Consider the following 24,694-nt stretch of genomic DNA (forward strand, 5'->3'; position numbering starts at 1 on the left):
TAAAAAAGCAACAGATTTGGAAGTGTCAACTGTTGGTTCTTGTGGGGGTCCAAATTGAAAAGCACGAGTAATCTGGTAATCAGAATAGCCATTCTGCCTGAAGACAACCTTGAGGTGATCCAACTCCTGTTTGAAGTTATCGGAATCCGAAACAGCATAAGCCCTCTCGACCAGTGTGCGTAAAACTCCCAAGCGTTGATGTTGTGGATGACAACTTGTGGCATGGAGGTAGCAGTCCGTAAGCGTATGTAGGTTTTCGGTATACACTGTGGCCGAAAGTTCCATTTTCTTTCTTATGTACTAAGATATCCAAAAATGGTAATTTGCCATCATTTTCAATTTCCATCGTAAATTTGATTCATGGATGAAGGCAGTTAAAATGATATACAAATCGATGAAGAGATTCCATTCCATGTGGCCAAACAATGAAAATATCATCCACGTATCTCAAAAAACATGTTGGTTTAAGAGAAGATGTCTTAAGTGCCATATGCTCAAAATCTTCCATAAAGAGTACCCAAGGTACATAAACCTGGGGCCCCTCTTCTTCCGATTGTTACTAATCTGGGTGGCCCTACTTATAATTTGGCAAAATATCTTGCTTCTGTTCTGAGCCCACACGTTGGGAAGTGTGAACACCACATATCCAAGTCGTCCGATTTTATTCAACGCCTGACGTCTCTACGCCCTGGAACATCTGACCTAGTGAACTTTGATGTTGTTTCACTTTTCACTCAGGTACCTTTGGAGCAGTCTTTAGTGCTAATTTGTCAACTCTTGGATGGCAAAACTAGTGAGCTGTGCCGCCATGTATTGACATCGACGTATTTTTTATTTAATGAAGCAATTTTTGAACAAACTGACAGTGTCGCTATGTGGAGTCCTCTTTCCCCTATTGTCGCCAATTTCTTTATGGAAGATTTTGAGCATATGGCACTTAAGACATTTTCTCTTAAACCAACATGTTTTTTCAGATATGTGGATGATATTTTCATCGTTTGGCCACATGGAATGGAATCTCTTCATCGATTTTTATATCATTTTAACTGCCTTCATCCACGAATCAAATTTACGATGGAAATTGAAAATGATGGCAAATTACCAATTTTGATGTCTTAGTACATAAGAAAGAAAATGGAACTTTCGGCCACAGTGTATACCGAAAACCTACATACGCATACGGACTGCTACCTCCATGCCACAAGTTGTCATCCACACATCAACGCTTGGGAGTTTTACGCACACTGGTCAAGAGGGCTTATGCTGTTTCGGATTCCTATAACTTGAAACAGGAGTTGGATCACCTCAAGGTTGTCTTCAGGCAAAATGGCTATTCTGATTACCAGATTACTCGTGCTTTTTCAATTTGGACCCCCACGAGAACCAACAGTTGACACTTCCAAATCTGTTGCTTTTTTACCCTTCGTGGGAAGCATGACTCCGAAAATTTCAAGAATCTTCAGGAAATATGATATTAAAAGCGTGCTTATGCCTTTGCCAAAACTAGATCCCTTCTTGGATCGGTGAAAGATGATTTGGGACTGAGGAAGCCTGCGGTATACAAGATTCCCTGGCACTGCGGCAAGGCCTACATTGGACAGACTATTGGTACAGTTCAAGATCGGTGTGTGGAACATCAACGGCATACCCGTCTGCTACAGCCGGAAAAATCTGCCGTTGCCGACCACTGTCTTAATAAAGGGTACAACATGTCCTTCAAAAAGACGCAAATTATTGCCTTGGCTTCCCGTTACTGGGATTGTGTATTGAAAGAATCAATTGAAATACGTCTGTTTGATGACATTATTAATAGAGACAAAGGTTATCAAAGCAAGACATGGAATCCTATTTTATCACAGATAAAACAACAACGGTCTGTTTTCCGACCAGCTGCATTTTAATTTTGCGATTCCTCACTTTTGACAGTTTTCACCGCTGGCGCTGCTGCAGTTCTTCACCTCACAGAGGGCAGCTCTTCCGTTGTTCGTGCACGCGCAATGGCCAGTACCCGCGGTATAAAGGAGCCGCCGAATCTGAGATCTCTTCAGTTCTGACTGAGCGAGGTGGCGCAGTGGTAAGACACTGGACTCGCATTCGGGAGGACGACGGTTCAATCCCGCGTCCGGCCATCCTGATTCAGGTTTTCTGTGATTTCCCTAAATCGCTCCAGGCAAATGCCAGGATGGTTCTTTTCAAAGGGCACGGCCGACTTCCTTCCCCATCCTTCCCTAATCCGATGAGACTGATGACCTCGCTGTCTGGTCTCCTTCGCCAAAACAACCAGCCAACCATCTTCAGTTCCGGCGTGGTTGTGCACTCAATCTCACCTGAAGATGACGGCCAGGTGGTCCGCCTAAATATCGTGTTGTCATCAGGACGATGGAACCCAGCTGCAAACCCATGAAAATCATCTGTATGCCTGATTTCCATGTACTCCTGGAACCACATCCTACAATTGACTAGTACTTGACAAATCTTGTACAATAGTTCATTGTCATGATTGGCATAGGTCATGATTTTATTAGGTGCAGTTAACTCATTAATTTATGGGTATCTACTGTGTTTATGTAGACTCAGTTCTCTGGGTGGTTTTCCACACACCCACACAATATGTTTATTTTCTGCTTACATCTCATGTACCAGATGAACGCTATATGACCCATCTTCAGCTAACACAGATAGATATTTGGTCCAAATTGTGTACCTTTTTTAACATGTTACTGTCTTTCTTAGAAATTAGTAGTATGTATTGTCGCGACATTTAGTAGTATATTTTCAGATTCAGCTGAATATATGGCTGTTGTCCAGAAACCCGGTTTTTCTTTCCTTTTATTGGAAAACAATATTTAATACAAATGTATGCGGATGTTGCCTATTATGAATAATCTACACAGCAGTTGATGTCTTATCACGAGAAAAGTGTAATAAAATGTAATCACATTACTAAAAGTGTCATTACTAAAGCGTAGCAAAACAGAACACTGCAAATCACTTAATTATAACTGTCTCCATGATTTACACGTATGATGGGTCATACTAAACCACTTTCAACAATAACAAATAGGTAGTAAATCAAAAATTTAAACAATCGTTCTGAAATTAAAAATGAAGCATAAATACACATTTCCAAAAAAGTCATTTTTATTTACACAAATTAATAAAAATATCCACAATGGAAACATCTTTGAACGTAACACAAGAAATACACTCCTGGAAATGGAAAAAAGAACACATTGACACTGGTGTGTCACACCCACAATACTTGCTCCGGACACTGCGAGAGGGCTGTACAAGCAATGATCACACGCACGGCACAGGGGACACACCAGGAACCGTGGTGTTGGCCGTCGAATGGCGCTAGCTGCGCAGCATTTGTGCACTGCTGCCGTCAGTGTCAGCCAGTTTGCCGTGGCATACGGAGCTCCATCGCAGTCTTTAACACTGGTAGCATGCCGCGACAGCGTGGACGTGAACCGTATGTGCAGTTGACGGACTTTGAGCGAGGGCGTATAGTGGGCATGGGGGAGGCCGGGTGGACGTACCGCCGAATTGCTCAACACATGGGGCGTGAGGTCTCCACAGTACATCGATGTTGTCGCCAGTGGTCGGCGGAAGGTGCACGTGCCTGTCAACCTGGGACCGGACCGCAGCGATGCACGGATGCACGCCAAGACCGTAGGATCCTATGCAGTGCCGTAGGGGACCGCACCGCCACTTCCCAGCAAATTAGGGACACTGTTGCTCCTGGGGTATCGGCGAGGACCATTCGCAACCGTCTCCATGAAGCTGGGCTACGGTCCCGCAGACCGTTAGGCCGTCTTCCGCTCATGCCCCAATATCGTGCAGCCCGCCTCCAGTGGTGTCGCGACAGGCGTGAATGGAGGGACGAATGGAGACGTGTCGTCTTCAGCGATGAGAGTCGCTTCTGCCTTGGTGCCAATGATGGTCGTATGCGTGTTTGGCGCCATGCAGGTGAGCGCCACAATCAGGACTGCATACGACCGAGGCACACAGGGCCAACACCCGGCATCATGGTGTGGGGGGCGATCTCCTACACTGGCCGTAGACCACTGGTGATCGTCGAGGTGACACTGAATAGTGCACGGTACATCCAAACCGTCATCGAACCCATCGTTCTACCATTTCTAGACCGGCAAGGGGACTTGCTGTTCCAACAGGACAATGCACGTCCGCATGTATCCCGTGCCACCCAACGTGCTCTAGAAGGTGTAAGTCAACTACCCTGGCCAGCAAGATCTCCGGATCTGTCCCCCATTGAGCATGTTTGGGACTGGATGAAGCGTCGTCTCACGCGGTCTGCACGTCCAGCACGAACGCTGGTCCAACTGAGGCGCCAGGTGGAAATGGCTTGGCAAGCCGTTCCACAGGACTACATCCAGCATCTCTACGATCGTCTCCATGGGAGAATAGCAGCCTGCATTGCTGCGAAAGGTGGATATACACTGTACTAGTACCGACATTGTGCATGCTCTGCTGCCTGTGTCTATGTGCCTGTGGTTCTGTCAGTGTGATCATGTGATGTATCTGACCCCAGGAATGTGTCAATAAAGTTTCCCCTTCCTGGGACAATGAATTCACGGTGTTCTTATTTCAATTTCCAGGAGTGTATTTAGTACTCATATTCTGAGAGTTGTTCTTGCTATAGAAATAACTGGAATCAAATCATAACACCTAATATTTGTTTACCCATTTTATTTCATGTAGAACTCTCACAGTATTAATTGCTGAACAAATAATTAAGAGCTTTGGTGCATAACACTTATCTACAGTGTCTCTGAATCATATACAGAGCTTTGTGAAACAAAAATTTCACAAAAATACGGCACTGGTGTAAATGGCAACAAAGCACAGTGCATATGTTAGATTACACATTTTCGCACCTGACCCATTTACCTGAAGATGCACTGATGAGCATAAATGTCATGAACACTGCCTCTGAGGAGAATGAATGCCACATGTTGTATGCGCATGATACAGTAAGCAGATTATAAGTATATAAGTAGACCAGACATTAACAAGGTACTGTTTTAGAGGGGATGCGAGCATGTAAACAAGATGACTTAAGTGACTTTAGCAAAGGGCAAGTTACAATGTCATTTCAGTTGGGAAATAGTGCCTCAAGAGTGGTGAAGCTCATTGGCTGAATCTATGCTACTATTGAGAACATCTGTGGAAAGTGGCTGAAAGGTGATAAAAACCATAACCTTATGAAAAGGTGTAATACATCTATACTTCACAAATCATGGAGGTCAGAGGCTTGCCTGTTCTGTAAGGCTGGAAATTTGGCAATATGTGGCATATGTAATGACGGAAAACGGCCATACACATTTTTGAACCCACAGTTCAATGTACATTGTTGAACATGAGAATTCACAACATATGGTCATTGTATGTTTCCATACTGATCCACCAAAATGTTCAATTGCAACTGCTGTGGGCAAGGGATCATTCAGGCTGGACTGAAGGTCAATGCAAATGTCAGACTGGATGACATTTCCTGTTACACCACATCAGTTGTCACATCCAGATATGCTATCATCTAGGTAAATGGCACCAGATGGAGGACCCATTATGCTATGGGGGCAGTCACTTGGGCTCCTTTGGGAAATCTAGTAGTAATTGAAGGCATCATAACAGTTGCAGACTACGTGACATTTGTTGCAACTGCATAGATTCTTTCAAGACTGATGTGTTCTCCATTGGTGAAAGCTTCTTTCAGCATGATAACTGTCCATGTCACATGTGCAGAATGACTCCACAGTGGTTTGAGTAGCATGGTAACTAACACCGATGCCTCGACCACACCATTTACCTGATCTGAATGTATGGAATACAATTGCATAGACATCTGGTGCAACATACGTTCAGAAACATGTAAACGACATGTCAAGTCCACATCATGTAGAACTGTCGATGTATTGTGTTCCAAAGGTGGACAAACATGCTATTAAGCTGGTTGCTATATCTGTTGTTACGTTTACTAATGCAGGATTAGTACTAACAAAACAATGTACACAATATTAATGACACATACAGGAAATCTCTTCAGGAAACATACCTGAGTAATTGTCACATTCACTGTTGCTGCCACTGTTTCTAAAATGCAGAGTTACAAGTACTACATGATGACTGTTTGGAATAATAAGCAGCAAGTCATAACATTTCTTTGGGCTTCTACTGAATATTGAATGCTACTTATGATTACTGACAAAGGTAAGGATTTATCACAATTGACAATCTTCATGTCTCAAGATCAATGGGGAAAAATCAGCAGCGTTAATGACCAAAAAAAAAATTCGATTTATGTTTCTCGTTTATTTAGCAATACAATTTCTCGACATCTCAAGCTGCAGATTTGGATTTTTATATTGTCACATTACCTGCTACCACTCTGTACTACACATTATTGCACGTTTTTGTTTTACAGTTCTGCCACATTTTAATGTTATTTCACAGGTGTGACAACTTATTGTTCCTCTGCTAGATCCATTATTTTAAAGGCCTTGATGGCACCACCCAGGAAAACCTATTTGTATAAACTAACACTTACTTGTAGTTTCTTTATGATGTGAAGTAATGCTTGTGTCTTGAGAGTACCCAATTCAGTGAAACTTGTCACATATGATATTTGGGAGGTCCCATTCCAATGTGTTCTACTGCATGTGTCCTGAGATCGCCTGATCTAGCAAATGACTTGTCACAACTCACATTTGTTAGGTTTCTTTCCAGTGTGAATTAGTGAGTGTTTCTTCAGACTGCCTGCCCTGGTAAAAGATTTCCCACAAATATCGCATTTGTGAGGTTTCTTCCCAGTGTGAATTAATACATGTGTCTTGAGATTGCTTGATACAGTAAAACATCTCCCACAAATCTCACATTTGTGAGGTTTATTTCCAGAGTGAATTAGTGAGTGTGTCTTGAGACTGCCTGCAGTAGGAAAAGATTTCCCACAAATATCGCATTTGTGGGGTTTCTTCCCAGTGTGAATTAATAAATGTGTCTTGAGATTGCTTAACACATTAAAACACTTCCCACAAATCTCACATTTGTGAGGTTTCTCTCCAGAGTGAATTATGGAGTGTGTCTTGAGACTGCCTGCCGTAGAAAAAGATTTCCCACAAATATCGCAGTTGTGGGGTTTCTTCCCAGTGTGAATTAATAGATGTGTCTTGAGATTGCTTGACACAGTAAAACACTTCCCACAAATTTCACATTTGTGAGGTTTCTTTCCAGAGTGAATTATGGAGTGTGTCTTGAGACTGCCTGCCGTAGCAAAAGATTTCCCACAGATATCGCATTTGCGGGGTTGCTTCCCAGTGTGAATTAACGTATGTACCTTGAGATTGCTTAACGCAGCAAAACATTTCCCACATATGTCACATTTGTGAGGTTTCTTTCCTGTGTGAATTAATACATGTCTGTTGAGGTCGCTTGAGAAAGCAAACGATTTCCCACAAATATCACATTTGTGAGGTCTTACCCCGGTGTGCGTGAATGCATGTTTCTTGAGATCGTCTGACCTAGCAAAAGATTTCATACAAATCTCACATTTATGAGGTTTCTTTCCAGTATGAATAAATTTGTGTTTGTTGAGATTCCCTGCCATAGTAAAAGATTTCCCACAAATATCGCATTTGTGGGGTTTCTTTCCGGTGTGAATTAATGATTGTGTTTTGAGATCCCTAGCATAAGATTTCCCAGAAATCTCATGTTTGTGAGGTTTCCTCCCAGTGCGAATTAATATCCGTGTCTTGAGACGAACTGACTGGGCATACGATTTGTCACGTATGTCACATTTGTGCGGTCTTTTCCTGCTGTGTATGAATACATGTCTCTTGAGATCACCTGACCTAGTGAACAATTTGCCACAAATATCACATTTGTTGGTTCTTTTTGCAGTAGGTAGATCAGCCTGGGCACTGATATTAACAGCTGTAGATGAAATTCCATAATCACTTGTTTTCTCTGCAAAATTTGCAGTTTGTGTGTTACACATGTCAGAGGACTTCTTTGAAGCTTTCCTAGTTTCCTTATATGAAGGCTGCTCATTGTCTTCTGCAACAGAAACTACTGGATCACTATTCAAGAAGATGCTGCTTTCATGCTTATCACTATAGCCATATGTTTCATGGTTGCCAGCAGTTAAGACATAATACTCACTCATTTTCAAATGTTTTTTCAAACTAACATCACTGTGTAATACCTCACCACACCACTTACAAACATACAAAGGTGGTTGAGTGCCATCAATGTGCATAAACACATGCATTGTGAGTCTGTATTTTGAAGGAAAGCTTTGTTGGCAGAAATTACAAATATATACATGTAATTCCTTTTCCCTCGTAGCACAGTCATATTGGGTGGCAACTGAGCATTCCTTATCAATAGTCACATCATCTGTATTGGTACCAAACTCGTGTGTTGACTTCTCCATGTCTGTCACCAACTCATCCTTGACCAGTCTATGGTGACAAGTTTCTTCACGTGCTGTGCCGCAGCTCCCACCAGTACTCTGAGTCAATCTGAAGAGTGAAGAGGAGAGTATATAATATTCCATCAGAAGGAGAGATCCGTGGTTTAAAACTAAAATACCCAGAGGAAATTCAATATTGCTTGATCTGAGTCCCTGCCAATTTGATTTGAAATTTTTAGATGAGAATTAAAATTATTCACATTCACATTTTACCATCTTTTCAAAATACAGTGCTACACATTAATAGTCTACACCAATTAATTAAATGTATCAAAAGATGTATGTTACATGTCTTAATTCAAAATTCTTCAGTTCAAAGTATGTGAGATTTAATTAACACAAATAATTTTTTAATGTTCCTGTTCCATTATCTTAGCTCTGTAAGTGCCCTTTCATTGTTTTGCAAACACTTTCACCTTCAGAAATGATAAATTTATTTCACCTAGTAAACAGATTTTTTTTGTTTGATTCCCAGTAAGTCAAAAACTAGAGCAAGCTTCAATATTTTAATTAGGTATCTAGTATGGATTTCAGTCAGGTGGATAATGAGTGTTAATGAACAAGAATCAATGTCACATCAGTCAAGAGAAAAAAATTGCATGCTGATGAATGAATGAATGAATGAATGAATGAATGAATGAATGAATGAATGACACACTTCCAGATGGTTTTAATCCAAGACTATGTTTTTGGCACTGCAACTTGTATGAAGCCTTGCACAAATGGAAATACTGTCTGAAAAGATGGAAATGGTTGTAAATTGTCTATTATATTTACACTGAGCCTTTTTGAAAGTTTTTACATGTTCCTGGCATTGCAGAACACCACTGACTGAAGGAGACACATGAATGGCCACATCATCCATTAAACACTGCAGGCTGACACTCCATATTGAGTGGCAGCGGTAACAGCTGATGCATGAGATACCCCTGTATTATCTGGGTCCCATTATTCCACTTCCATTTCAATCCTTTCCCACAGAGAGAACTGTGATGCCTTTCAGGTGCATCATGTTGGACATGAAGTATTATGAACTACTGAAGGTGTGCATGTTCCAGTGCTTTCTTTTGTTCTGACTAACTTTTAACTTTTTTTGCAATGTGTAGAGTATATAGTTTTTTTGCAATGGTATCTGGTAAATTTCGAGTGTTTTTAAACTCTTAACTGGGAACACACAATTGTTCTTTAATTTAACTGGTATCATGGTGTGTATCAGATTCTAGAAGTTGACAACCGAATTAGTAAGTATTTTAACTTTTTTTTAACTCCATTAGTTTCAACATGTATTGTCACATATGAAAGTGAAGTAACTGAATATTAATAATGAAGAAAGAAATCAAAAAATATGCAACTAAGGTTGAGAGGGAAGGGCATGTTCCATCTCTATAATAAGAGGGAGGGGGGAAAGAGGGAGAGGGGTGGGGGAAAGAGATGGGGAGTGAGGGAGGGGAAGAGAGGGAAGATGGGGAGGGGGGGAGAGAGGGAAGGGGGGGGGAGAGAGGGAAGGGGGGGGAGAGAGGGAAGGGGGGGGAGAGAGGGAAGGGGAGGGAGAGAGGGAAGGGGGGGGAGAGAGGGAAGGGGGGGGAGAGAGGGAAGGGGAGGGAGAGAGGGAAGGGGGGGGAGAGAGGGAAGGGGGGGAGAGAGGGAAGGGGGGGAGAGAGGGAAGGGGGGGAGAGAGGGAAGGGGGGGAGAGAGGGAAGGGGGGGAGAGAGGGAAGGGGGGGAGAGAGGGAAGGGGGGGAGAGAGGGAAGGGGGGAGAGGGGGAAGGGGGGAGAGGGGGAAGGGGGGGAGAGGGGGAAGGGGGGGAGAGGGGGAAGGGGGGGAGAGGGGGAAGGGGGGGAGAGGGGGAAGGGGGGAGAGGGGGAAGGGGGGAGAGGGGGAAGGGGGGGAGAGGGGGAAGGGGGGGAGAGGGGGAAGGGGGGGAGAGGGGGAAGGGGGGGAGAGGGGGGAGAGGGGGAAGGGGGGAGAGGGGGGGAGAGGGGGAAGGGGGGGAGAGGGGGAAGGGGGGGAGAAGGGGAAGGGGGGGAGAAGGGGAAGGGGGGAGAGGGGGAAGGGGGGAGAGGGGGAAGGGGGAGAGGGGGAAGGGGGGAGAGGGGGAAGGCGGGAGAGGGGGAAGGCGGGAGAGGGGGAAGGCGGGAGAGGGGGAAGGCGGGAGAGGGGGAAGGCGGGAGAGGGGGAAGGGGGGAGAGGGGGAAGGGGGGAGAGGGGGAAGGGGGGAGAGGGGGAAGGGGGGAGAGGGGGAAGGGGGGAGAGGGGGAAGGGGGGAGAGGGGGAAGGGGGGAGAGGGGGAAGGGGGGAGAGGGGGAAGGGGGGAGAGGGGGAAGGGGGGAGAGGGGGAAGGGGGGAGAGGGGGAAGGGGGAGAGGGGGAAGGGGGAGAGGGGGAAGGGGGGAGAGAGGGAAGGGGGGAGAGAGGGAAGGGGGGAGAGAGGGAAGGGGGGAGAGAGGGGGGAGAGAGAGGGAAGGGGGGAGGGTCATAGCAATCTCACAGCCTTGGTATCTTGACAAGGACTGATGTAGACATCAACTGAAGGTATTAGAAATAAAAAAAAAGTCACACTGCTAAACATTCGATTTTCTACATTCAGTTAATTTAATTTTGTGCCCATGGCACACCATAGTGGGAATGCTGATACTGAAGATTTTGAAGCAACTTGCTGTTGTTGCTGTGGTATTCCACAAAATGTAATGGGAACAGTGTTGGTAAATATGTGAATAGCAACTGGCTCTGAGACAATTGTCAGCCACACCACCTAAATGTCGTAAGACCGAAAGGATAGACATATGGATGATGATCTATCCCTACATAATTACTCTGCAATTCACAGTTAAGGGTCTGTCAGAGGGTCATCGAACCATCATTTTTTATCTACTTCTCTACCATCCCACTCTCTCAGCGTGCAGAGAAAACGAACACTTACATCTTCCCATGTGAGCTCCGATTTCTCGTACTTTACTATGATAATTTCTCTCTGTATAGATGGGCACCAATAAAATATCACACTGACGACAAAATTCATGTATGAAATTTCACGAAAAGGTCTTGCCATAGCGAAAAACGCCTTTGTTTTAAATACCACCACCCCAGTTCACGTATCATATCAATAGCACGCTTTCCCTTATTTCGCAATAATACAAAACCCGCTGCCTTCTTTGAATTTCTTTGACGTCCCACAGCACACTAATACTCCACAAGAGGCCAGACAAGCATAGTGTACACTGTTTCTTTAGTGGACTTGTTACGTTTTCTATGTGGTCTACCAAGATATCAGTCTTTGGTTTGCTTCCTCCAGAGCATTATCTATATGAATGTTATGATTTTATTTAATTATAAGTGTAATTCCTATGTATTTGAGTTTGCAGCTTTTTGGTTTGTATGATCTATCATGTAAACACCGTTCAGCATATTTATGTTAGCACTCATGTGGTCGACTTCATACTTTTTATTATTTATAGTCAATTGCCATTTTTCACACCATACAGATATCTTTATCACTTCACAATTCCTTTTGATCATCTGATGACTTTACAATAAGGTAAATGACAGCATCATCTGCAAAAAATCTAAGAGCTGCTCTGATTGTCTCCTAAATCGTGTATGTAGATCAGGAGGGCCTATAATACTTCCTTGGGAAACGTCAGATATTACTTTGATGACTATCTTTAACTTAGTACGAACTGTGACATTTCTGGTACAAAATCACGAATCGGTGCACAGAACTAGGATGATATTCTAGGGGCACACAATGTAATCTGAAGTCACTTGTGAGGAACTGAGCCAAAAGCCGTCTGAAAATCAAAAAAATATTCAATCAATGTAATGTCATCTGTCCATATCAGTCATTACTTTGCGAGAATAAAGAGCTTGTTGTGTTTCACAGGAATTATGTTTTCCGAATATGTGTTGGCTATTTGTCAATAAATGATTTCTTCAATGTAACTCAATGTTCAAACAGACTGTTTTCCAAAATCCTACTGCAAAGTGACGTTAGTGGTATGGGTGTGCATTTCATCGGATTACTCCCATTTCCTTTCTTGGGTTCTGGTGTAATTCGTTTAAATTTCCAGTCTTTTGGTACCGCTCTTTCTGCAGTTGAAGAGTTGTATATGACTGCTAAGTATAGGGCAATTTTATTAGCATATTCTGAAAGAAACCTGAATGGTGTATAAATTGGACCACAGGCACTGCCTTTTTTAAGTGTTTTAAGCAGCTCCACTATATTTAGGATACCCACTCCTAAGTTACTCATGTAGGCAGTTATTCTTGATTAGAATTCTGGAATATTTACTTTGCTTTTCCTGTGAAGGAATTTAGAAAATTCGTCTTCAGTAACTCGCTTTAGTAGCACTGCCATCATTAACTTTACCATTGCTATCGCACAATGAAGGTATCAATTCACCTTGTCAACTGTATACTTAACATACAACCAGAGTTTCTTCGGGTTTTCTACCACATTTCAAGGCAGAGTGGCGTCCTGGAAACTATTAAAGGCCACTCATTGAAATTTGCGACAAATTTCAAGCTTCTGTAAAACGTTGCCAATCTTGTGGTTATTTGCATCGTTAACATTTGGCATGTGTATTTCATTGCTTCGGCACCAGGTCTGACCTGTCTTGTGCCAGTACCACCTCTTATTAATTTGACATGTAACTCCCAGTTATTACTTATTTGACTTTAAACCGCATCTAGACTATGTTTAGAAGGAATGGAAACTGTCTCTTCAAAATGTGTCAAGCGAATTTTTATGTGCGTTTTCAAGGGCATGAATTTTTTTGGTTATTTTGGTGAGTTTCGATGTTACAGTATTCACTCTTGTGAACTCTTCATGGCTCAACCACATTGTGGTCACTAATCACTGTATCTGTTATGCTCCCTGTTTGGTCAGGGTTATTAAGATGTGAAGGATGTTTTCGCAACCATCTACAATGAGTGCGCTTCTGAACTCTTTGTTCAAAATAATTTTCAGAGACGCCATTAAGTACGGTTTTGGACGACGTTTTATGCCTAGCACTGACAAACATTTATTTTCGCCAATATATCGATGGTAGACTGAAGTCTTACCATTTATAATTTTAAGAGTGGCATACCTATTTGAAATGACACTCAAGTTTTCTTTTAACTGTTCAGCAACTGTTTCATCCAAGTCAGAGCGTCGGTAAAGGGAACTTCTTAACTTATTCCAGTTGGTAGGTATAAGCTCAAACTGTACTAATCATAATGTGTAGGCTTTCACAGTCAGTATCTTCATTGGTTAAGACTTCTGGGCTGAGAGGCCGTGGTCGATCTGCAAAACTACTACTTCCTGACGTTTCGTTGTCAACTGTAGGCAACAACTTTCGAGGTGAGTCAACAACTGGCTGCCAGGCCGTGGAGGTCCCAACATTGCCCGTCCATGACTTATTTCCATTATGATGAGTTTTACGAACTGCCCTCCGACTCCAGTTGTTGCTAATTTTTTGAACAGCAGGTGCTGCAGTCTGGCAGTACAAGCCCTTTATAGTGGTATCGGTATGTGGATGAGACTTTTGTGGTATGAAATCATGGTGAAGAGGAACTGCATGGTTTCTTGATCTATATGAATAGTATTAATCCAAAGACAATGTACTATGGAGAAAAAGAGAAATGGACAAATAAATTTTTTGGATGTATCAGCAATTAAATGGGCATATGGGTGGCTAGGGCAAAAAGTGTATAGAAAATAAACACACACAGACCATTACCTCCATAAGGATTCGAACCTTCAACCCAGGCAGAAGACAGATGTCATTAAAAAAAGGGTGGGCGGAGCTAGTAACATCTGTGAGCCAGTTTATTTGCAAGATGAAGTAGATCATTTGCGAATGGCTGTTAAGAAAAATGGAGACGCAGACAACGAGATAGATCGAGCACAATCCCAGAAGAAAAGTGTATGACAACATTCAGTAAGAACAACCATCAGCTGGAAAAGCTTTTCTTCCATTTGTTCGTAATATTACAGACCGTATTCGGAAAGTTCCGGCCAAGTTTCAAGTTGAATCAATCTTTAGACCCACAAAGAAGATTAGTGAGTGAAAACGTAGGCTTCCGCGGCCGTTGTCATAGGGTGTACAGCCTGAGGAAGGCGGCCTCAAACCCAGAACTTTTTTGACCAAAATTACGGTATTTATGATCGTTGAAACATGCATGACATCTCTTATCAACTCCTGAGGTGTGTAAAATTTCGCGTGGCTGTGGGAAGGTTTATATAGAAACAAGGATAAGAAGTGTCAATACCCACTAAACCGGAAACGAAATGAACTGTCTATTGGGATATACAGACAAAACGGCTGTAGCAGACCATGTTTTTGAAGACGGGGATAATGAAATAAAATTTAGTGAGGCAAGTGTGCTAGCCAGGTCATCGATTGTTATGTACATATGTATAGGGAAGCTATAGAGATTCAGGAATAGGAAAAAGGAAGGCTTAAAGTTAGACAGGATATGGCGGTCGACTTTGCACTAACGATGTGACGATCAATACATTCATTCGAGAATAATGATGTTAGTCAGAGACAGTCTTACAGTCGGCACCACGTGACATATGTTGGTGCCCTCTATATGGCAGCCATTGTTGACTAACCTCTGAAGATGTTGCCCGCAGTTGGCAACGAATCGTCAGGAAGTAGTTTTACAGATAGACCACAGCCTCTCAGACTGGAACTTTTAATTGGTCACTACCCATACTACTTCACAGGAACTATCTACTTAAATTTTACTACAAGATAAATTATGTTGAACAGCAATGACCACTACACTGCCAACTGTATGTCATCTGTTCTTTGTGAACATGGTTACGTCTCTTGAAAAATTTCAGCTGAACTTATTTCAATACATATAACGATTTGAAATTCAGTGTATTTTGTTAGTGCTTTGAGTCCTGGTTCTTTTCTAATGCAGCTATGACAATTTATAACTACAATACTTATTGTGGTTGTATCTACCCTATTTCAGTGTTCTACTTGCAGCCTTTGAAACTGAAGCGCTTTCTGCACTTACCTGAGACCCTCTAACCTAAAAAAAAAGACCAGTCTCCTTTACACATCCCCCATACTTGTGGAACTGCTTCTGTTGTATAGTTGACTCCTGACCCATTTAGCAGAAACTGTAAATCCACCACCTTTGCGCGGTAATCGAGGAATCTGCAACCAACACAATTGCAGAACTGCCTGGAACTCTGATTCAGACCTTCACTCCACTCTGTACCAAAGAACCACTTTCAGTTCTGCCCATGATGCTACAGATGGTGAGCTCCACCCTCGTCTCACAAGCAAGACTGGCAGTCTTTACTACCTAGTCGCCTGAAACCAGAAGAACCTCTTCCAGTCCAATGTGGCACATATTGTCAGCACTAACGTGAGCAAACACCTACAGCTGGCTATGCCATGCTTTTCTTGGCATCCGGAAGCACCCATTTCTTATCTGTAAAGACTACTCCTAGTGCCCACACAGAATGCACATTGGATTACTTCCCCTCCTATGCAGTCGCATCTCTAAATGGTGCTATTACACACCTAACATCGGAGCTTCCAATTACCAGTGATACCGCCCTCTGTGAATGCCCAGTCTTGCACGCTGAGAGGCTTCTACATGGCAAGTGACTTCATTTGGCTCATGGATTTCATCATCCATAGACAGCAAACATATACACTGCTGGCCACCGTAAATGCAACACTCTGAAGGAAGCATCCGAATCAAGTGAAATTTACACCATGAGTTTGCAGCGATGAGATATGCAACTGATTAGAATTTCAGTGCAGACGCACATCACGCGCGCCTGTGGCGCCACCTCATAGCGCCATTTAAGGCTTTACGATTTCGACGAGTGTACGTTCGGCATGTGTGTTTACCTTGTGGTTGTTTCACAAGACGATCAGTTATGCCTCGTAGACAACAGCGAACATCTTTTGATCAAGTATCCGAGTTCGACAGAGGAAGGATAGCGGCTTACCGAGATTGTGGATTATCATACAGAGAAATCGCTAGTCGTGTTGGACGAAACGAGACAACTGTAATGCGGATATGTGACCGTTGGATGCAGGAGGGTATGACGGACCGACGTGGTCGATCGCATTCATTCACCTCGGTGCACCACTGCACGTGCTGATAGGCAAATTGTGCGCATGGCAGTGACGGATCACTCAGTGACATCTCGAACCATAGCACAGCACATTGCGTCTGTAACGCATCATCCAGTGTCTACGCGTACCATTTGACGCCGTTTACAGCAGAGTGGTCTGTCTGCAAGACGTCCATTGCTTTGTCTACCACTGACGCAGAACCACAGACGTCTCCGTCGCCAATGGTGTGATGACAGACGGATGTGGATGGCAGAATGGAATGACGTCTTTACTGACGAGGCACGCTTCTGTCTGCAGCACCACGATGATCGGATTCGATTGTGGAGACACCGTGGAGAGAGGATGCTGGACAGCTGCATTATGCACTGCCACACTGGTCTTGCACCGGGTATTATGGTATGGGACGGTATTGGATATTACTCTCGCACGCCTCTAGTATGCATTGCTGGTACTTTAAATAGCCGGCGCTACATATCCGAGGTGCTGGAGCCAGTTGTCCTTCCTTACCTTCAGGGCTCGGCCACAGCCATATTTCAACAGGATAATGCGCGACCACACGTGGCACGCATTTTCCAAAGGTTCTTCAATAACCAGATTGAATTGCTTCCCTGGCCGGCTCCCTCTCTGGATCTTTCGCCGATAGAAAACATGTGGTCCATGGTTGCTCAACGAGTGACCCAGATTACATCCCCAGCTGCCACACCAGATGATCTTTGGCAACGTGTGGAAGCTGCTTGGGCTGCTGTACCCCAGGAACACATCCAACATCTCTTTGACTCAATGCCGAGACGTGTGGCAGCGGTGATCTCCAACAATGGTGGCTACTCTGGCTACTGATTCTGGCAGGAACCACACGTCACAGACGTCTGTAAACGTAATCATTTGATACTTGGTCAACATGTTATCTACAAAATAAATTTTGTTGTGCTACCTCTTGTCTTTCTTGGTGTTGCATTTACGGTGGCCAGCAGTGTATGTTCATCATATGAACAGAGTAGGCTCTCCGATCAGCCACACACAAATTCTTTCACTGCCACCCACATGCTGGAATGACTTCCCACTCAACCACAAGTGAGAAGTGAATCTCAGGGTGGGCAGTACCCAAGGTGACTGCAGCAGTGGACCAATCGGTGGATTGCACTGCCTGGAGCTGTGAGTGAAGAATCAACTTGGTTCACATCTAAACACAGTAATTACTATATCTGTCCATACCAGAGTAGTTGTGGTAAATACACAGGCATATACGAAATATAGGAGTTGGGAGTTGAAGGTAAGGAACACTGCCAAAATTTAAAATGAGTCGCTTGTTATGAAAATTTGTGTCAGCTCACAGTACTCTGATGTGTTTTCACTGCTACTATACGAGCTACCACTGGTTGTTTGGTTTAAAGGTGGGAGAAGAGACCAAACTACGCGGTCATAGGTCCCATGTTCCTAATAAAACAATGCCACAAGTGTGAGAATATAATGGACGAAATATACACACTAGCCGCTAAAATTGCTACACCACAAAGATGACGTGCTACAGACGCGCAATTTAACCGACAGGAAGAAGATGCTGTGATATGCGAATGATTAGCTTTCAGAGCATTCACACATGGTGGGCGCCAGTGGCGACACCTACAACGTGCTGACATGAGGAAAGTTTCCAAACGATTTCTCATACACAAACAGCAGTTGACTGGCGTTGCCTGGTGAAACGTCGTCGTGATGCCTCGTGTAAAGAGGAGAAATGCGTACCATCACTTTTCCGACTTTGATAAAGGCAGGATTATAGCCTATCGCGATTGGGGTTTATCGTATCGCGACATTGCTGCTCGCATTGGTCGAGATCCATTGACTGTTAGCAGAATATGGAATCGGTGGGTTCAGGAGGGTAATACAGAATGCCGTGCTGGATCCCAGCGGCCTCTTAACACAACCATCTGCATCAACAGTTCGACGACATTTGCAGCAGCATGGACTATCAGCTCGGAGACCATGGCTGCGGTTACCCTTGACGCTGCATCACAGACAGGAGCGCCTGCGATGGTGTACTCAACGACAAACCTGGGTGCACGAATGGCAAAACGTCATTTTTTCGGATTAATCCAGGTTTTGTTTACAGCATCATGATTGTCGCATCCGTGTTTGGCGACATCGCAGTGAACTCACATTGGAAGCATGTATTCATCATCGCCATATTGGCGTATCACCCAGTGTGATGGTATGGGGTGCCATTGGTTACACGTCTCACTCATCTCTTGTTTGCGTTGATGGCACTTTGAACAGTGGACGTTACATTTCAGATGTGTTACGACCCGTGGCTCTATCTTTCATTCAATCCCTGTGAAACTCTACATTTCAGCAGGATAATGCACGACCGCATGTTACAGGTCCTGTACAGACCTTTCCGGATACATAAAATGTTCGACTACTGCCCTGGCCAGCATATTCTGCAGATCTCTCACCAACTGAAAACATCTGGTCAATGGTGGCCGAGCAACTGGCTTTTCACAATACGCCAGTATCTACTCTTGATGAACTGTGTTATGTTGAAGCTGCATGGGCAGCTGTACGTGTACACGCCATCCAAGCTCTGTTTGACTCAATGCCCAGGAGTATCAAGGCCGTTATTACAGCCAGAGGTGGTGGTTATGGGTACTGATTTCTCAGGATCTATGCACCCAAATTGCGTGAAAATGTAACCACATGTCAGTTCTAGTATAATATATTCGTCCAATGAATACCTGTTTATCATCTGCATTTCTTCTCGGTGTAGCAATTTTGATGGCCATTAGTGTATAACACAAAACGGAAAGAAAGGAAAAGCCACAAGAATCAAGGAAAGGCAACGAACACTAAAAGGAACAAAAGAGGACAGGAAAACAACAGAGTCGTTAGAAGCAGAAGAGAGTAAAACAGGAAATCAGATTATAGTGGCTGGCCAACCACAAGAATAAAAAGGGAAAGCCAGCCACTTGAAACACATTAAAACCTCCACCCTAAAAGCACTAGGGTGGAGGACCCAGGGATAAAGGACATGGGCTAAAAACTACATAGAAGTACAAAATCCACTCTCATGGATAAAACTTAAAACGAAAGCTGCTGTGGAGGCATTGTCGGCCAACACTGAAGGCAGGGTGCTGGGAAAGTTAAAAGTCTGCTGCAGAGAGGCTAAAAGTGGGCAGTCCAGCGAGAGGTGGACGACTGTCATTTGGGAGCCACAGCGACACTGAGGTGGGTCCTCGTGATAGAGTAGGTAACCATGCGTTAGCCATTTATGGCCAATGCAGAGCTGGCAAAGGACAACTGATTCCCTGCGAGAGGCCTGCATGGAAGACTTCCACACATTGTCTCCTTAATGACACATAGTTTGTGTGTGCTGTTATGCCATTCCATCTCCCAACGCTGGAAAACCCTGCGGTGTAAGACAGAACGCAGGTCAGCTACAGAGATGAGTATCTCCAGATGCAGTTTCCACGTCGCCTGTTGACAATTTCATTGTCCCGGATTCCGACATGTCCTGATGTCCACACAATACCACGTAATGGCTGGACTGTTGCAGGGTTTAGATTGACTCCTGAATGAACGATACCAGAGGATGGCGAGGGTAGCACAGGTCGATAGCTTGTAGGCTGCTCAATGAGTCAGTGGACAGCAGAAATGACTCGCCAGGGCATGAGTGGATGTACTCAAGAGCACGAGATATGGGCGCCAACTCTGTAGTGAAAACACTGCAGCCAACTGGCTAAGAGTGCTGCTCAATATGTCCTCCATGAATATATGCGAAGCCTAGGTGACCATCAGCCATTGAGCCATCGGTGTAAACCACTTCAGAGCCCCAGAACACGTCAAGAATCGAGAGGAAGTGACAAACGGAGGGCGGTGGGGTAACAGAGTCCTTATGGCCATGCAAAAGGTCCAGACGAAACTGCATCTGAGCCATACACCATGGAGGTGTACGTGAACAGACCACAAGTAGAGGTGGTAAAGGGAAGGACTCCAGTTTGGAGAGAAGGGTCTGCATGTAAACCACAATCGTTAGCCCCAATCTGGGCCACCGATGCAGGAGATGGACTGCCGTGAGCGGGAAATGGAGACGGTAATTCAGATGATCAGGGGAACTATGACTGTGTGCTGAGTAACTGGCAAGCAGTTACGCACGTCTGATCTGCAGTGGAGGGACACCAGCCTCCACCAGTACGATGGTCACCGGACTCATCCTAAAAGCTCATGTCGCTAATCGAACTCCACAGTGGTGCACGGGGTCGAGTAAATGTATTGCTGAAGGCGCTGCTGAGCCATAAACCACACTCCCATAGTCAATTCGGGATTGGACAAGGTCTCTGTAGAGCTGCAGCAGCATACAGCGATCTGCACCCCAATTGGTGTTGATCAGGCAATGGAGGGTATTGAGGTGCTGCCAGCACTTCTGCTTAAGCTGACGAAGATGAGGGAGCAAAGTCAATTGAGTATCGAAAACTAGTCCTAGGAATTGATATGTCTCCACTACTGAGTGGATCATCATTAAGGTAAGGTGCAGGTTCTGGATGAACGATACGACGTCGACAGAAGTGCATAACACGTGACTCTGTGGCTGAAAACTGGAAGCCGAGGGCTAGAGCCCATGACTGTGGGTTGTGGACAGCTCCCTGGAGGCGCCACTCAGCAACAACAGTACTGGAGCAACAGTACGAAATGCAGAAGTCGTCTGCGAACAGAGAAGGTGAGACAGAGGTCCTGACAGCTGCTGCTAGACCGTTAATGATCTCGCCAAGTCGTGTCGTATGCTTTACGTAAGCCAAAAAAATGGCAATTAGGTGTTGCCATTTTGAAAAGGCTGTTCAGATGGCAGACTCTATGGACACAAGATTATCAGTAGTCTTACAAAGAATGTTGGTGAGGCTGATGGGCCAATAGCTCTCCCGCCACTGCAATGGAAAGACGCCATTGCACCAGACCCAGTTGAAGATGACGAGAAGATGTAGCCTGTAGTCAGATGAGAGATGTTTTATCTTCTGGCTGTGGATGCGATCAGGCCCAGAAGCAGTGTCAGGGCAACGTGCAAGGGCACTGATGAGCTCCCACTCTGTAAATGGGGCGTTATAGGATTCACTGCAGCGTGTACTAATAGAGAACGTTCCCTTGCAGCCGCCGTTTGAGTGTGCGAAAGGCTGGGGGGAGGGTAAATCTCTGACGCAGAGGCTGGAGCAAAGTGCTCAGAGTTTGCGTCGGTACATAACTCGCCATTTATGGTAACACCAGGGACAGCTGTTGGGGCCTGGTACCCGAAAAGACGTTTGAACTTTGCCCAGACTTGGGAAGGTGATGTGGCACTCAATGGTGGAGATTTCTCTCTCCCAACACTCCTCCTTCCGTTGTTTGATATGGTAGGGGTAGCAAACACGGGCACAGAACCGTTTAAAGGCTATGAGGTGCTCCAGGGAAGGGTGCCGCTTATGCCGATGTAGAGCTCGCCGACGCTCCTTAATTGCTTCAGCGACTTCCGGTTTTTTTTTTTCTTTTGGTTTTACAGCGCAAAACTGCTATGGTCATTAGTGCCGGTCTGTGACTTCGGAAACGGTAAAAAACGAAAATGGAAAGCAGCAGCAATGGGAACAAAACTCAAAAAATTGGAGAAACTAAAAGCAGAAGGAAAGCTTGAAAATCCACTACAGAAAGGGGTTGGTTGTCCCCAAAAAGAGCTTCAAATGACTGACGTCATCTCACTGGCACTAATAAACTCGAGAACGCGATCGGCCGAGCACGTGTCATCTGCTAAAATGGACGATATATCAGCCGTCAGCTGTAGACGGGCGCGTAACGGAGTAAAATAGGGGTACTCAATTAAAAGGTGTCTTACCGTCCACAGCTGAGAGCAGTGGGGACAGAGTGGGGGAGGATCGCCGCTTAAAAGATGTCGATGGCTAAAAAGACAGTGCCCTATCCAGAGTCTAGTTAAAATTACCTCCTCCCGACGACGCGTTCGGGAGGAAGAGGTCCAAGCACAAGGAAGAGCTTTCACATCCCGCAATTTATTATGGGGAAGTGTCGACCAATGTGCGTGCCATAAAAGAACAACACGACGACATAAAACGCTCCGTAGATCGGCGAAGGGAATCGATCGAATAGCTGGCCAAAGAAGAGAGACTCCAGCCTTGGCCGCTATATCGGCCGCCTCATTGCCACAGATAGTAACGTGTCCTGGGAGCCAGAGGAACGCCACCGAGACGCCCCCCAAATGGAGCAAGCGCAGGCAGTGCTGAATCCGGTGGACCAGAGGGTGGACAGGGTAGAGAGCTTGGAGACTGAGGAGAGAGCTGAGAGAATCTGAACAGATAACATACTGTATCCGCAGATGGCGGCGGATGTATTGGACAGCCTGGAGAACGGCATAAAGCTCTGCAGTATAAACCGAACACTGGTCAGGAAGCCGAAATCGATTTGGGGTGTCACCAACAATATAGGCACTCCTTACACCTAACGATGTTTTCGAGCCATCAGTGTAAATAAATGTGGCTTCCTTCATTTGTGCACATAGATCAGCAAATGCCCGACGATAAACAAGTGAAGGGGTAACATCCTTGGCAAATTGACAAAGGTCATGGAGCAGGCAGATCCGAGGACAGAGCCAAGGCGGTGCTGTGCCTCAAGTTGTCAAGAAGGTTAGCGGCTTCCAGTGACCACCAAGGGCTGCCTTACACCTCGGGCACCCTAGAGAGAGAGAGAGAGAGAGAGAGAGAGAGAGAGAGAGAGAGAGATCGCGTTTTCTGCAGCACAAACAAATGTGCTAGTCACCTGCTCAACCACCACATCGATGTTACCATGTGAGAGATTCAGCAGTGACAGCAGAGGTGAAAGTTTCCCAGTCCACCTTGTTCAAATCCCATCTGGGCAGGCATCCCTGGGCCTGACACTGGGGCAGTGACAGGAACATGTGGAAGTGGTCACTACCACACAGGTCGTCATGTGCTCTCCAGTGGATAGATGGGAGAAGTCCTGGGCTGCAAATTGATAAATCAATGGCCGAGTAACTACCATGAGCCGCACTGAAATGTGTGGCGGCACCAGTATTTAGGAGGCAGAGGTCGAATTGCGACAGAAAATTTCGACATCTCTGCCTCGGCCAGTAAGCATGGTACTACCCCACCAAAGGTTATGGGCATTTAAATCTCCCACAAGTAGGAAAGGTTTAGGGAGTTGATCAATCAGTGCAGCTAATACATTTAGGGGTAATGCACAATCTGGAGGAAGATATACATTGCAGACAGTTATTTCCTGCATCGTCACTGACAGCCACAGCTCTAAGAGGGGTTTGAAGGGGACAATGTTAACTACAGACCGAGTTTAGGACATAAAAGCAAACTCCACCTGACACGCTATTATAGTCGCTATGGTTCCTGTAATATCCCTTACAGCCACAGAGGGCAGGGGGTTCGCATTGCTGGGAACCAGATTTCCTGGAGGGCAACGCAGATGGCCAGTGTAAAGCTTAACGGTTTCCATAGCTCAGCCAGGCGGTGGAAAAAACGACGCAATTCCACTGGAGGCATGGAACATTCAATGAGGTAGTTTACGCCTCAGGGTAACCTGCTGCCACCGGTTTATTGCCTGAGCAGTCTATATCCATTGTGTCTGAAGGTCTGGCAAGATCTAGGTCCTCAGCGGACGCCAAAATTTGCAGCCCATTCTCAGCCGCAGTGCTTGTAGGTAGCAGTGGTGTGGGTGCCACCGCAATTTCCTTTGTCTTAGGGGTTTTTCTTTTTGGATTTCTCTCGCTGCTCCTTGGGTTTCCCTGGTTTGGAGGACTTCACTGGCTCAGTCTCTGGGACTGAGGACGAGCATGAAGCCCTACAACCAGCTGCTTTTGGGCTCTTCAGCCACGAACAGGTGTCTTCTTTCCCACTAGAAGAAACCTGGGAAGGGAGTCACCCAAGAGACCCCTTCCTAGCGAGAGAAGCCAAAGAAGACTTACACTTCTCTGGCTTTGAAGTGGGGACAAACATCCCCGATGGTTGGGGGGGGGGGGGGGTACTGCTCCTGAAGTTTGTGGTGCAGGAGCAACAGGGAGGGAAATGCCCCTGTGATCAAGGGGGCAAGTGTAGTCTTACAGCTCTGAGAGG

General features: G+C 45.0%; 1 protein-coding gene across 1 annotated transcript in view; it reads right to left on the reverse strand.

Annotated features, from left to right (window-relative positions):
- Window positions 1-6,321: 6,321 nt before the first annotated feature.
- The window catches only part of LOC124719986 (zinc finger protein 737-like), an 88,343-nt gene continuing 69,970 nt past the window's right edge, over window positions 6,322-24,694 (reverse strand). Inside the window, exons 6-7 of the mRNA XM_047245213.1 lie at window positions 8,182-8,543; window positions 6,322-8,076 (exon numbers count right to left, since the gene is read on the reverse strand). Coding sequence (XP_047101169.1) covers window positions 6,719-8,076; window positions 8,182-8,543 — 1,720 coding nt within the window. The 3' untranslated portion in view covers window positions 6,322-6,718. The remainder of the gene's footprint in view (window positions 8,077-8,181; window positions 8,544-24,694) is intronic.

This window comes from Schistocerca piceifrons, chromosome 11, assembly GCF_021461385.2.
Source record: "Schistocerca piceifrons isolate TAMUIC-IGC-003096 chromosome 11, iqSchPice1.1, whole genome shotgun sequence".
In the NCBI taxonomy this organism is placed as follows: domain Eukaryota; kingdom Metazoa; phylum Arthropoda; class Insecta; order Orthoptera; family Acrididae; genus Schistocerca; species Schistocerca piceifrons.